We start from the raw sequence: 15,853 nt of genomic DNA, 5'->3' as shown, positions 1-15,853 counted from the left end.
TTCCACCTAACTCCTGACATCCTTCTATTGTCCACTTTAGGAGTTTCTAGACATATGTACTGCCTGAGACTTCACAATGTCTTTTTCTTCATTCTTACTACCTGCTTCTTAAAAATCCATCAGGGCCCTTTATTGCTACTGAATTAAGCCCAGAGACCTTTATGCACCATAAGGCGACACTGCATTGTAGCCTAGCGTTCAGTTGCCCCCTTATCCATGAATGATGTGCTTCAAGGTCTCAGTAGAATCCATCAATTCCCAAGGTGGACTATGTTTTCCCTACCCATGAATACTCTAGATAGGGTTTAATTTGTAAATTAAATGCAGCAAGCATTTAACAGCAACTGTCAATAAAACAGAGTAACTATAGCAAAAGAGGATCTTGGTAACTGGGGGCCACAGAACACCATAAAATTCACATATGCTACAGATAGCTCAAATGGCTGAGTTATATGGGAGCCAGAGGAGTTGGGGAGAGGGAAGGCCAGCCCAGTATGTGAGCTGAAGAGTTTAGGGTAGGGCATGAGATATGCCAGCTAGGAGGACCCTGTGATAGGTAGAGACTGAGGGATGCTGGGAGAACTTGGTGGCCAGTATATGCTTTGATATGTTAATGGGCATCTTAGTTAGCAGATTGTCCCAGGTTTGAGAGCTAACAAGTAATTCTTTTTACTCTTTTTTTAAACAATAATTTATTTATTATTTTTATTTAATGTATATTGATGTTTTGCCTGCATTTATGTCTGTGCAAGGGTGTCGGATCTTGGAGTTATAGACAATTGTGAGCTGCCATGTAAGTGCTGGGAATTGAACCTGGGTCCTCTGGAAGAACAGTCAATGCTCTTAACTGCCGAGCTGTCTCTCCAATCCACACGCCCCCACCAGCAAGTAATTCTTTATATCTTGAACTAATTTCTTTTTAATTTCAGTAGACCACTATCTAGAAATTTTAAATAAATACTAAGCAAAAGCATTTTGGGCCTTTGTTAGGAACTTAAGTAACCATTACTTAAGTAAGTGACTTCAAAAGCTCTTCTATGTGACTTGAAATAACATGTCTCCTAAGCTTGCCACTGGGCAGTTCTAGTAAGAGCTGGCCCTCACCTCATAAGGTTACAGAGTTTCTGTAAGGCAAAGGACACCATCAAGAGGACAGATCGGCAACCAACAAATTGGGAAAAGATCTTCACCAATCCTACATCAGATAGAGGGCTAATATCCAATATATATAAAGAACTCAAGAAGTTAGACTCCAGAAAACCGAACAACCCTATTAAAAAATGGGGGTACAGAGTTAAACAAAGAATTCTCACCTGAAGAACTTCGGATGGCGGAGAAGCATCTTAAAAAATGCTCAACTTCATTAGTCATTAGGGAAATGCAAATCAAAACAACCCTAAGATTTCATCTTTCACCAGTCAGAATGGCTAAGATTAAAAATTCAGGAGACAGCAGGTGTTGGAGAGGGTGCGGAGAAAGAGGAACACTCCTCCACTGCTGGTGGGGTTGCAAATTGGTACAACCACTCTGGAAAGCAGTCTGGCGGTTCCTCCGAAAACTGGGCACCTCACTTCCAGAAGATCCTGCTATACCACTCCTGGGCATATACCCAGAGGATTCCCCACCATGTAATAAGGATACATGCTCTACTATGTTCATAGCAGCCCTATTTATAATTGCCAGATGCTGGAAAGAACCCAGGTATCCCTCAACAGAAGAGTGGATACAAAAAATGTGGTATATCTACACAATGGAGTACTATTCAGCCATTAGAAACAATGAATTCATGAAATTCTTAGGCAAATGGATGGAGCTAGAGAACATCATACTAAGTGAGGTAACCCAGACTCAAAAGGTGAATCATGGTATGCACTCACTAATAAGTGGTTATTAACCTAGAAAACTGGAATACCCAAAACATAATCCACACATCAAATGAGATACAAGAAGAAAGCAGGAGTGGTCCCTGGTTCTGGAAAGACTCAGTGAAACAGTATTTGGCAAAACCAGAACGGGGAACTGGGAAGGGGTGGGAGGGAGGACAGGGGAAGAGAAGGGGGCTTACGGGACTTTCGGGGAGTGGGGGGGGGCTAGAAAAGGGGAAATCATTTGAAATGTAAATAAATTATATCGAATTAAAAAAAAAAAAAGAGCTGGCCCTCAAAAGCAAGCCTATGCAGACTACTGTACAGCCCAGATCCAAAGCCTAGACCAGGACGGGCCTTGATGTGCTAATGAATTAACCCTAAGTATTGTTGATGAAGTGAAGCAACCCCAAGCTGTGAGCTCTGGAAGTACAAAGCTTTGCACAAATTGGAATTTGGGGATTCTCTCTAGGATCACATTGCTGTGCTCCCAGACATGGCTTCTCCAGCCTATGTTGTCTGTCTGCTGAAGACTTGATAGTTTGTATAGAGTCCTGTCCTCTGTGACCTTTGAACTTCCTGTACTGTTGCTGGGCCCACACAGGCTGGCCTGTCAGCACTAGCCATTGGCCTCTGCTCCCAAGGACCTCCCAAGCCCCTGTCAGTCCCATCCAGTCTGCTACAGCTGAAGAACTTCATGGTACATGTAGGTTCAGTCTGAAAGCTGCCGAAGAGTCCTCATGGGAGGTTCACCATGGGGAACCCTGTAGCTGTATTTCTCACTTGGTAAGATATCTGCTTAACTTTTATGCAGCAAGACATTACAAGGAATGTTTGTGTGAATAAACCAAGCATATTTGAAAAGACAAATCTGGCGCGGACATCCTGATTGCTGGAAGCTTTATAGCCCCCAGGACTTGCTCTCTGCAGCTCTCCTTGTGTCAAGCTTGGGGAATCAGAATCTTGATGCTTCTAAGCTCAGGCATCCCTCTCGAGTCTTAGAGTAAACCGGAACAGACCAGTGGCCTCTGAGCCTGGCATAGTCAGCTCGGAGCAACTCCATCCTCGGACAGCTGTTATGCATAGCATCTTAGAGGAATGAAGCTAGCTCGACTGGCCCTCCATGGTAATCATCTCTGGTCCAAGAAATGCAGCTTCCACGACTTGGAGGAGGCAGCTTGTGTGTAGTCTGTCACTGAGGAAAGCTCTCTTAACCTTTGGGCTACAGATAATAGCAAGGCAATTCTTGGTCCAACCAGGAAGGAAGGGTAGAAAAATCAGGCCCTTTGGGCCACTGTCTTATCTCCAAATTCCTATTGGATTTCTTTTGACTGGCAGGGCTTAATCTAGGTGATAAAAAACAATGGAAGCTTGCAAAAAGGAAGCAGGTGGGGTGGGGAGACTGTGACTAGAGGTCTGGAGAGGGCAGGCAAATTTGCAGGCTCAGTTTCCTCATTGGAAAACATGGAAAAATTAAAAAAAAATTAAGTAGACTCTTAAATTTTGAGAAGAGATTTCAGAGCCAGGAGGAGGAAAGTAATGCATCTAAGATCCAAGAGATACACACACACACACACACACACACACACACACACATGCACACACACACACACACACACACACACACACACACACACATAATTGAGACAGGGTCTCATGTATTCCAGCTGGCCTTGAACTTGCTATGAAGCTAAGAAAAACCTTAAACTTCAGCTTTTCCTGCCTTTAACTCTGAGTGCTGAGGCTATCACCATGCATACAGGCCACGTGTGTAGGGCTTAAGCGTCGTTCTTCTTCACCCCAGGCAAACTTACTATCAAATGAGCTTTATCTCCAGTCTGATAGATATCTTGTTTCCATCTTTGATTTGACTGCTAGGAGGCTCACAGCCACAAACCTAGTTGATCTTTAGTAGTTAAGTCCCTCTAGTAGGCGGTGGGAAGGGTAGTGGTGGAGAGGCCTGTGGGGTGCTTATGGGGAAGGCTCCTGGCACGTCTCAAGTCTTTGTTCTTTCTCTCCAGCTTCTGTGTCCTTTTCTGCCATTATTTTTCTGTTTATATTGTTTGCTAGTGCATTGTATGAGGTTTTGAAAATGGTATCAGATTGCTTTGGCATAAGCAATACCATCCTAATCAGAAAGGGGCAGGGATGTCACAGTCATGCCCCATTGTCCTCACTTCTTGATCACCACCTTAGGATGCCCTCTCTGAGCCTCTTTTCTTTATCTGTTAGACAGTTGTACTGCTGTACCCTAAGTCCTGCCTGCTCAGGGAACGTGGGACTGTTCCCTATTGTGGTGCAGGGTGCAGGAAGGTGATAGCATTTGCTAGACTTCCCCAGCTGCTGTTTGAGGTCATGCTGGATGAGCAGGGGTAGGAGGGGAACTTCTGAGTAGGACCAGAATGAGTGCAGGTTGGATGTAGGCTGCAGCAGTGTGGTGTGAGAGATAAAGGAAGTCCGAGGAGAGTGAGGTGGGCAGGAGACTGCAGGAGCTGGGGAGGAAGACACCAGCTTCCTGTGTGGATCCAGAATCAGAGGCGAGGACTCTTAGTGGTCCCTTCTGCTTGGATGAGAAAGACCCCATAGTCCTTGGCCTATGAGACACAGGGCAGACTTTATCAATCAGAGCCCCTCAGCAGAGTCCAGGCTGTTTGCCTGGGGATGGGCTAGAAGCCATGGAGATCACTTTGTGAGAGAGTGCTTCCTCCTCTTCTGCTCTGCTCTGCTCTGTTCTGCTTTGACCATGGTTGGTTCTGTCCTGTCAGAACCACCATCAAGGTGGCGGCCTTCAAGGCAGTGGAGAACATGTCCTTGTCACTGTGTCCACCAAGATAGGCTTGGGTCAGTCATGTATCTGCTGTGACTTACTATATGACAACATGTGTGAACACGCACAAACACATGCACACACACACTATGTAGCTCTCTGGCCTGGGGCTGTAAGAAGGAAGCAGGAAATAAAACTGAAGTCTCTCCACTCAAGGAACTCAGTGGAGGCCATCCACTGTGGTTTGCCCCTTCACTGAATACACATAAGAATCCCATTATGGCCCTGCTGCCCTTTAGCTCGGGGACACCAATGGCACTGTTATTTTCTTTGCTTTGGCTTAGTGTTGTGAACCTGTCATTGTCCCATACACATTTAAAGTTCCCCTTTTGTTCTAAGTTCCTTGGGGTGACAGTGTGTGTTGTGTTCTTTCAAGGCCACCTGCCAAATCCACTGAGGAAGGCTGAGGACAGGGTAGCAGTTGTTGAGCAAATCAGTGGATCTGAGTCACTCCCTTCAGTTCTGCAGGAGCCAGTCAGCTGGGGCAGAGCGGCCTGGTGGGGCTTCTGGGTCCCGAGGTCCAGTCTCATAGCTGATTGGGAAATACAGTGGGCTCCTTGGTATAGTGGGCAACAAATTATGAGGCCCCCTCTCTTTCACTCTCCCTTCCTCAGTCCTTCCTTACTTCCCTCCTTCTGTCTCTCTCCTTCCTTTTTTCCCTCTCTCTTCTTTCCTTCCCCTCTCTCCCTCATCTCTCTATCTTTCCCTCCCTCTATCCCTTCCTCTCCTCCTTTCCTTCCTTCCTTCCTTCTTTCCTTCCTTCCTTCCTTCCTTCCTTCCTTCCTTCCTTCCTTCCTTCCTTCCTTCCTTCCTCCCTCCCTCCCCCCCTCTCTCTCTCTCTTTCTTTCTTTCTTTCTTTCTTTCTTTCTTTCTTTCTTTCTTTCTTTCTTTCTTTCTTTCTTTCTTTCTTTCTTTCTTTCTTTCTTTCTTTCTCTCCCTTTTCCAGACATGGTTTCCATGCAGCTCCAGATGTCTTTAAACTTGCTGTGTGGTTAAGACCTTGGGTTTATTTATGATCCTCCTGCCTCAAGTGCTGAGATACCATGTATGTGCCTCCACATCTGGTTTTTGATGCTCTGGGGCTGGAAGCCCCACATACACCAGACAAACACTCTCCCAGTCCCAGCTCCAGTCCTGCCTCCTCTTTTTTAGGGATTTCCTTTGAGATGGGATCTTTGGGGTTGTTCAACAGGACCCACTCAGCTAGCAGCTTAGAATGTTTCCTTTGTCCCTAGAGAAGCTGGCACAAATGGACTCTGTACAGCTAGAGAAGTCATGGCTTGGGACAAGGAACTTCCCAGAGCTTCCTAGGGCCATGGTGGGGCTCGAATCTCAGAAGAGCTCAGGACTGGGTTCCCTCATGTCTTCCTCTGAGCAGCCAGAGCATCATTTCCAACATTGCTCCCTGACCCTGTGTCACACTGTCCCTTGCCTTATCCTACTTCCTCTGTGGCTTTCCAGACTTGGAAGGTACAAACCTCCTATCAAAGGTGAAAAAGGTAAGAGCACAGGACATTCTTCCAGATCTCAGGAAAAGGAAGGCCAGGCTACTGGAAGCCCGGGGGCAGGAGGAGGGTGAACAGGGCCTAGACATGCACTGGGAACAGCCTTAAGTGAACCAACCACACAATGACCCTACCCCAATATCCCACCCATGTGAGGGAAAGGGGCACTGCCATTCACAAGCCTTGGATAAGAAGTAAGGAACCCTGCTGTTCCAGGCTGACTGGACTCATAGTCTCTGCTAGGGACAGTCGTGGAGTTCAGTCTTTATGCAGAGACACTGAGGTGGCCACAGGCATGTTTAGGCAGGTATAGAGGTGAAGAATCAGGATAGGCTGTCAGAAAGAGCCTGGCTCTAAGCTGGGGCAGTTTTTTAGAATGGCCTATGTCACTCATCATCATGTTCACAGATGATGTGGATGTGCAAAAACAGAGCCTGGTCCCTGTCGGGAGGCTAGGCCTTGACTCTGAACCTGTATCAGTCTTGCCTCTTTTTGTGTAAATGTCCATGGATTTCTGATATGGAGGGTAGTGAAACTGACTTTTGAAAATCTCTGTCTACTAAATACAAATTATCATCTTTGTGTTGGTCTCAGAAGAGAAATTCCTTTGAACATTTGCATGCTTGTGGACTATAGTTAGAAGTAGGAAGTTCCCATGGCCTGAAGCTTGGGTCTCTGACTTTCTGTTTTCCTCACCTGACATCTCTTTCTTGAGCTTTGACCCTCAGTCATACTGCCGCACCCCAGCCTTGCCCACATTAGAAACCATAGCCTGCTGGACGGATGCCCATCTTGGCTTAGGCCCCTGCCTTTTGTTCTTGGCTTCAGTGTGTTTGTGAGGAAGTCTCTACACCTTGTTTTATTTCCCTTGTGCCCTGTACCCACTCCCTGCAACAGCTTCTCTGTCTCCCAGCCTTACCTGTGTTCTCTGCCACTATATTCTCAGATATTCTGTTTCCACATTCCAGACAAAAGCCTTGGATCACCAGCTACTGATTTCTCCACTCTCCCGGAAGTCTAGTGGACACGGGGCCCTTAGGTGTAGCCCAATCCTAGCTGCCACTGGCTGCTTGGTAGTGCTTTAGTAGACCTTTGACCACGGTCCTCCTCTCCTGACCAGATATGCAGGACAATTTTCACGAGGTAGAGGTAGCCTGTAAGTTGCAGAGGACTTGAGAGCAGGGCTGGTGTGAAGATGTGGGCTCCGTGGACTGTCAGTAAAGCTGCAGACTGAATGGACCATCAGGAGGAAGAGGAAGAGCAGTGGAGGGGACATGGCCCAGGGAACATATGCCCTCCAAATTCCCACTGACAGCGCCCACACTGCCACAGTACCAAGTATCGGGCATAGGCCTGGGGGATTAATAAAAAACACAGACTCAGGTCATTCTGCAAGGAGAATGCCAAAGCTTTACTCAGAGACTAGCAATATATATATATACTAGAGGCCAGGGAAGGAACAGGAGAAAAAAATTATAGTCATAGGTCAGGCACCTGGGAAGTCCGTACCACACCAGGCAGGAAGGCAGGAATCAAGCTAAGCCACGGGATGTTTTGCTCTCAAGAAACCTGTGCAAACAGCTCAGCTGGGGGTGTTGAGCCAAGCTCTCTGGTTCCCAACATCCCACTTTCCTTCTGAGTTCCCTATCACACAGGTGGCACCTCTAGCTGGCATCAATGACTCAAAGCCCGTTTGGGGGCCATTTTGGGCTCTTGTGTTTGCCATGCACATATTTCACCAACATAACTGCTGTCTACGGAATTTCCTATGTTCACTGACTCTGCCTGGTGATTGGAGTTAAGGCTCGTGCCTTTTTTGTCCATGTGTCTGGCACATTGACAAGGTTCTTTGTGTGTTCTTGCATGCATATATTCTCTATATTGAGTTAGGTCCTGAGCCCATGAATGACCTGTTGAAACATATCACAAGGCACTATGAGGCAGTCTTGACTTTTTTACTACCAGCTGTTAACAGATACATGAATTCCAGAGCCCACTGTTTGAAAGCCAGTGGTTTAGTGCGAAAATGCTCAGGGTAGGGTGTTACATTTAAGAGGAAAATGGCCCTCCTTCTGTTAGGGCCCAAGACCGAACTACATTTCAGGGTAGCCTCTGCTGGGCTTGCAGTCAATCTTGATGGATTCCAGCCCAGCATTGCCTTGCCATGTGCCTCCTAATGCACACCATACCATTCCACCCTCCAAGAATTGTGCAAGGTTTAGACTCTAGGATAGATCTGACTTGGGCTACACTTGATCTCATTCTGCCCTATCAGTGGCTTCTATCTTTTTAGAGTTTGGCAGGTACTGGTGCCATCTTTGTTTCCTGTTCATCTTTCCTTTGAGTTCAGAGATCCAGGTAGAGACTGAAGAGAAATTGGTACCCTCTAGCTGGGCATCTCACTGGACCCCAACATCAGTTCATCTGGGCCCTAAGCTTTCTGATGGAAGAAATGAGCCCACTTCTTACTTCTGTCTAAAGGCCAATGGATGCCACTGTCTAATCCAGTTGGAATCCAGCAGTAATCCTTAGATGACCTGAACAGGTTCATCTCATGCTCTGTGGCTATGCCCATGCATGCTCTGGCTTGGAGGTGTCCTAGTCAGTTCTCCCATGTCTCCAAAACACCTGGGATCGTATATACACAATTTGGAGGGACAGTTTTAAGGCTAAGCAATTAAAGGTGCCTAGAACAGTTCTTTGTGCAGAAACTGCCTGAGGAGGTCCACGGTGGTTGTCCCTTATCTGGATAAGAGTTGCCCTTGGATGTCATTCAGGTTCCTTGTTCTTAGTCGTTGCTTTAAAACAAACTATAGGGATATATTTTATTCTCTCACACAGACTAATTCTAAAGCCAAAATACACTTCCATTGTCAATGATTTGATTTCCTGGTGTACCAATTGAATCTGAGCAGTGTAATTAGCGTAGTTGGACATCTGAGGATCAAGTTTTACTTCAAAGTCTTCCATGGGTGATGGTGAAAGAGGACCTCTCTGAAAGAGCTGTCCCCACTGTCTGAGGACCATGATTAGCACAGAAGCCAAAAATGGAATGCGCCTTGCCTTTGGATGAAATTAGAGCCAGAATCTCAGTCCCTAAAGATGACTTCACAGCATCCCAGTAGAATCAAGTGACAGAAACTGTGGGTTAACAGGGCAAGGTAAAGGAAGCAAGAAGCCCTGGGATCTTACTCACCGGGCCAGAAAACAATTTTGCCAAGCTGACTGCTTCTTATCAGTTCATTCCACCACAGAGACTATCTTACACATGTCAAGCAGCCTTCTAGGAGACTTCATTGGGTATATCGGAATCCTGGAGTATAAACTGGAGTGTCCCAAAGAGTTTGGGATCATTTACATCATAAACCCAAAGAAGAGGATTAGAACATAAGACAGATATAAACAAGGGGCAAGTTCTGTGGCTTTCCCAAAATCTGAGCATCATACTGTGTACTTCTGGAGGACAAGAAATCAAAGCAGGGTAAGATGGTTGGGAGTGGTTTGGTGTGAGGTCATGGATTTCTCAGCTGAGATGAAGATGTCGGGGGATCATCTGGTAGAAGTTGTTACATGTCTGGGTGGAACAGGTCTTCATGCCTTCTATGTTTAGTCAGTGTGCATGGACATTCTCAGTCCTCTGAGCCTTGGTGATGCCCACAAGAGCTAACTAGGAGGACAGCATGCCAGTATAAACCATCCTGAATACATGCCTTCCCCTTGGCACCATGTCTCTTATTTGCCCAGCAGCCCACATCCTGCTTCCTAAAAGCTGCTTGGACTCTCCAAGATAAAAATCAAGGCCATGTTCAGGGAGCCACTGGGAGTCTTCGATGCTCACCTAGAAGGAAGTTTTATCACCGAATTCAGGCCTTCTATGTTGGGCAACAGCCAGGTTGTTCCTACCACAATCAATCCAACACACCTAACCTTGTTCCCACGGATTAGTCAAACTGTTAACAAAGTTCTTCACTTCCGTCATATTGATTTATAGAGGCAATAGAAGCATACCACTTAAGAGGGCACACCTCCTTCTACTCAGGAACTTATAAATGTCAAGAAATTTCTACCCAAATCGAGAGGAACCAGCACAATGGGGATCTCCACCGTTATCTTTGAAATATGTCTTTTGTGGGGTCAAATCCTTTCTACAGGTATTTTGTCTCATTTATTTATAGTCATGAATTGTGCTCCTGCTAATCTCGGTCCCGGTGGGTTGGTTGAAATTGTTCATGGTTGTGTGACTGTTCATCTCATGGAGTTTGTTTGCTAATAATTGTAAATATTTGTAAGTTTGTAGAGGCCCTTGCTTCTCTTTTTGACCTGTATCTGCCTGAGAGACAGAAGTGGTGACAGTAGGGAAGAAGCCAGGCATTCTGTTGGTGTTCCTAGGGAGTCGTTCAATGAAAGGAATGACTGACTGTGCTCAGAAGTTCCCAGGCTCAGGAAAGGCTCATGGGCACTAGGAAGAGACCTTAAACCTTGCTAAATTCCCAAGCCGGGTGCTGTGAACCTGGAAGGAGACGAGCCTGTGTAGATGTTCTGCACATGCCTTCTCTTCTGTATGTCTGGCCCTGTCAGCAATATTTGCTGAGCAAAGCCAGGGCAAGTGAGGAACAGACAGGACGATGTCAGAGTGCCAGTCACTGACTTGCAGTTCAGTCACTCCAACATGGTTTCATGTTCTCAGAGGGTCAAGTGGTGAGCATGCAAGAGTGACCTGGCCAGCCTCCCCATGGCTGAATGTGTCATCTCACAGAGGACACCCTGTCTGTCCCATCTTCTTCTTTCTCTCTGTCTGCCCTCTATCTGTCTGTCTTTTCAGTCTCTCCCTCAGTTCTTTCTCTCTACATCCCCCTTTCCCTCCTGCCCTCCTTCCCTTACTCTCTTTCTTCCCTTCCTCCTCTCTTCATTTCTTCTTCACAACCCTTTTTTTTCCTTCCTTCCTTTCTTACTTCTGAATCTCTATGGTTAGGCTTCGTATTTTTGCAAGATTTCCAGATGAACTGCAGAATGCTCACTCTCTCCAGGCTTTGTGAGAATCTGCTGAAGTTAAAAGATCATTTGTAGAGTAGTTTTCATGAGAACATCAGCCCAGGACTGAATCCTCAGTCTTTTACTGCTGACCAAGGGGTCCTAGACTGAGGTATCCTAGAACTAGTCTGGCCGTCTTCTTAGAGAGTGTGAAATGGGAGGCAAGGCCAGCTTTCATAGTGATAGACTTACTCTGTCCTTGCCCTGTGACCTAGAATCACCATAGTCCTAGGGGACAGAGAGCCTTGCCCTCATCCACAAATAAACAAAGGCACTAGTGCTATGGGACTGAGGGTGTTTGTCATTTTAACATGATGCTACACGTGTTTACATAGAGGTATGCATGTTTGCCGTATATGTGTGCATATATGTATATATGTATATGTGCATATATGTATACAGCTATGCATGCTGTGGCTTCAGCACACAGAGGGGTAACTGACCCTCTTCCACTTGAGCTTCTTCTCTGATTCAAACCAGGTTTCACCCCAAAGTTAGGCACCATCACTTCCATAGTTCAGGTGAGGCACACCAAGGCTCACTCGATCTGCTATATGAGAGCTGGGCCAGAATTTGAACCTTGAGTAAGGCCTGCTGGCGCTGAAATAACAGCTAGGTCAGATTAAGCCATGGCCTCTCTGAATCTGTTGCATGTGTGGCCTCAATGCTTTCTTTGTACAGAGTCAGGTGGGCAGGTCATGGTGGGCAGGTCATGGTGGGCAGGTCATGGTGGGCAGGAGAGAGGCTGTGACATTGCTGCTGGTCAATGGCAGAGCCAAGGACCCTCTTGGGACATTCCTTCTCCTGGAGTAAAACTCAGTTTACTCTTTTTCAAATGTGGTAACATGCTCTGTTCTCCAGAATGGAGGAATGAGACACCTTCTGCCTGACACCCTGTAGCAGGTAAAATAAGTCTTAATATGTCATGCCCCATTTGGGGCATTTTTAATATGTTTCATTCAAATATGAATTCCTTAGAGTAGGATGGGTCTTGGAATATCTTTGGAAGAGCGGACTTGGGAGAAATCCAAATATTAACCATATCCTCACCTTTCCTGAGCAATTATCTCTCAGTTTCCAAAAGAAATGAGTTCTAAGAACTTCCTCACTTCTTCTACCCAAAGCATCAAACCCTCAAGTCTTTTATCAATTGGTATGTGACACAAAGATGCCCTCCTGTGTCCTTCCAGTCACCTTAGATCTAGTCCCTCATAGCATATGAGCATTGTGAGACTCAGTGCTACACCATCATTCATATGATGACGGCAAGAGAGAAAGGTTTTCATTCTCAATAATACAGAGGCAGGCTTTTTTCTTCATATTTTTGATTCACCCCCTGCATAATTTGTGTAGGAGCCCATGGGTACCCAGGACTGGCTGGAATATTACTAAGACTATTTTATTGTATTGACCAATGAAAATGGAACCTAGCTGTTTGAGTCTGGGCTTTGAGGGTGCCCACACAGCAAATGTGTAAAAGCTATTGCTTCAGGGCTTGGGTGAAGGTGACTTTGGGTGTTTCTGGTCTGTCTTTGCATAAGAGTAAGTGCTATTGCTTCCTAGGAAGGTATTTGCCAGCATTCCTGTGCACGAAACAGAGAAACAGAGAACCTTAAAATTTGTTTTTATTCCTTTCACAGCATCTCAAACAAGTGCTCCCACATCTGGTAAGTACATTGAAAATATGGACCTGTATCATGTATAATTTCTTCCTATGTTGTGATAGATGCTGACTCAATGTATGGTAGTACATGACACTAGGCTGACATGTATAGTGTCCCATCTGGACACATAATGACAATAGAAAATGCTGCCAGGTATAGCATAAAGTGTCCTATGCTAAGACAATTACAGTCTTCAAGTTTTTGTTGCCCCACCCCAAAATTTCATTTTATGGCAGAATCAAATAGAACATATGAATTTAAATCTTAGATTCAGACCCACCTGCCAGAAATTCTGACTAGGAGAGATCAAGTGGGCTTAGGGATCTGTGGTTGGCAGATGATATGATATGATATATGATAACATGCCCTCTTCACACTTGTCCCAGGACTAATGAGAGTCTAATATTAACAAGGTGATAGGGCCATTTGTTTGTCACTGGTTTATTTACTCTATTTTGAGACCCATTTAGTCCACGCTAACCTTGGACTTGCTATGTAGGCCCATCTACCATTTAACTCCTGACCTTCTTGCCTGTAGTTTCTGGGGTCTAAGAATCTAGGATTGTGTCACCATCTCAAACTCTTATCACATTTGAAATGATATATAATTCACCTCCAACCTCCTGGATTTTAACTTCTTTTGATAAAAAGTGTGTTTCTCATGAGCTTGGGGAGTACACATAGCCAAAACTGACACACTGATCCCCCAACTCCCAGTAAGAGTGAGTGTGGTTGACGCTAATTTTGTACCCTGAATGAGACTATTCGACACAGTAGATTCAATTCCAAACTGAGCTTTGTCTTCCTTAAGGTTGGTGGAACCCAGGGGTGACAAATCCTTCACTCTTGTCTCTGGCTTTGAACTACTGATGAGATTGGGGTTGAATTTGCTTATCACACACTGGGCCTAAGCAACTTGGAAGAGGAAAGGTCTATTTGGCTTACAGATTACCATCCATCACTGAGTGAAGTCAGGGAGGAGCCAGAAGCAGGGACGTGGAGGCAGGACCTGAAGCTGAGGCCATGGAGGAGCCCTGCTTACTGGCTTTCTGACTCAAGTTTAGCTAGTATTCTTACAAGGCACAGGCTCACCTGCTCAAGGACAGTGGGCATCCTTGCCCTGAAAATTATCAAGACAATCCACATAGACAGGGCCATAGGCAACACCCAGATTGAGAATCCTTTACAAGACTTAGGTGGAGCTCTGTTGATTTTGGAGATAACTAGGACAGATGGCCGGCATTGCTGCTGCTGCTGCTGTTGCTGCTACTGCTGCTGTTGCTGCTGCTGCTGTCTGGTGAAATCCAACAGAATTGTTGGGTTCAGAAATCAGAGTAGAGATGAGAGATGTATCAAGCTGTTGGGCAGACCCTATCAATCCCCACCCTTCCTCTTCATTCTTATCTCTGCCCTTCAGTCCAGTGATGGATGACTTTAGTTTTAGTCTCTTATCATAAATGCTAGTAGAAGACAGTCACTGTTTCCTCCTTCCAAAATGAAAATGTTGTGCATAATCAATTCTCAGCTATTACAAGTAACATGTGCTATTATCACCAAACCTTCTTTTTTGAACAATCTGCAGAAAGGACCAAACCAAGGCTGGCAGTTCTCTGGGGGGAACACTCAGAGAGTGACCAGCAGAGGACAGCAAGATTGTGTCCTTCAGACCCAGAGCCTTCTTTGGATACACATTGGAAGGCTCAGGTGGCCTTTGCCAATCCCCATAGCATCCTCTGAAGATGTCCAGGAACAACTGTCTGATCCCCTCACCTTGCACCCACTCCAACTTTCCACTCTCAGACCACAGAGTTCTCACAACCACAAAGGAGCCACAGAAGCATACAGCCAGGATCCAGCTCCTGCTGTCAGGATGCTGAACCTGTTCTACAGCTGCTGTCTGTTTCCTCTCACAAGCAGAACAGATTTCAGTGTGAGAGACTTAGGGCCACCACTCCATACAGAAGCATGCTGCCTGCTGACTGCCTAGTCATGTGCATCCTTACAGTGGGAGAGCAGGCTGGAGGGAAGACTTCTGTTAGATGGACACCATCACACCCTTGACCCTGATGAAGATGGAGTGGATGCAGAAGCTCATTCTGTGTGTGTGTCTTTGTGTCTCTGTGTGTGTGTGAGAGAGAGATACAGAGATATACAGAGAGAGAGAGAGAGGGAGAAGGAGAAAAAGGGAGAGGGAGAGGGAGAAGGAGAGGGAGAAGGAGAGGGAGAGGGAGAGGGAGAGGGAGAGGGAGAGGGAGAGGGAGAGGGAGAGGGAGAGGGAGAGGGAGAGGGAGAGCGAGAGAGAGAGAGAGAGAGAGAGAGAGAGAGAGAGAGAGAGAGTCTCGCCATGTAGCCCTGGCTGGAATTCCTATGTAAACCATGTTGACCTTGATTTGCACAAACCTACCTGATTTTGCCCCAGTAGTTCAGGGATTACAGGTATGAGCCATCCTTCCTGAACTATGAGGAAGAAGTTTGGACAAGGAAGTGACTAAAATATATAGATTGTTTTCAAGATATAACTTAAGGAGCAGCCACTGGACATGGGCAAGTCGTCAGGACAGCCCTGGGCATGAAGCATGCCCTTCAGAGAGGATGGGCAGGTGTGTGATAAGGAGCTTTAGCTAAGAGCCAGGCAGAGGCAGGGTTGAGTGGAGAGGTCATGGAGAGGTCACAGAGGGTCACAGAGCAACACAGGTTGGAGAGGAGGGAGGGTCAACCTAGTGGGTGAGCCTTGGTGAGAACCAAGAGTAAAGGTGGAGAGAAACAGACATCAAATGTGATGACCACACTCCAGCACACTTGTGGCTATGCATGGTGGCATCAAGGATCCCAGTGCAGGACTGAGTTTGGAGTGGTTGACATTGATACTACCGAGACTGACAGGGTGTGAGTCTGGAGTTCTTTACTGGGACTGTCAGGGCTAAATTAGGACTGAAGAAGACATCTTGAGAGACCCTTGTC

The 15,853-nt window shown here is 46.1% G+C and overlaps 1 protein-coding gene across 1 annotated transcript in view; it reads left to right on the top strand.

The window, feature by feature from the left end:
- Positions 1 to 15,853, top strand: part of Dmbt1 (deleted in malignant brain tumors 1) — a 219,663-nt gene that overhangs the window by 142,991 nt on the left and 60,819 nt on the right. The window contains exons 10-12 of the mRNA XM_052175095.1: positions 12,869 to 12,895; positions 13,704 to 13,740; positions 13,957 to 13,959. Coding sequence (XP_052031055.1) covers positions 12,869 to 12,895; positions 13,704 to 13,740; positions 13,957 to 13,959 — 67 coding nt within the window. The remainder of the gene's footprint in view (positions 1 to 12,868; positions 12,896 to 13,703; positions 13,741 to 13,956; positions 13,960 to 15,853) is intronic.

This window comes from Apodemus sylvaticus, chromosome 1 (assembly GCF_947179515.1).
Source record: "Apodemus sylvaticus chromosome 1, mApoSyl1.1, whole genome shotgun sequence".
Lineage (NCBI taxonomy): Eukaryota > Metazoa > Chordata > Mammalia > Rodentia > Muridae > Apodemus > Apodemus sylvaticus.
This window is presented reverse-complemented; position numbering and strand designations above follow the sequence as displayed.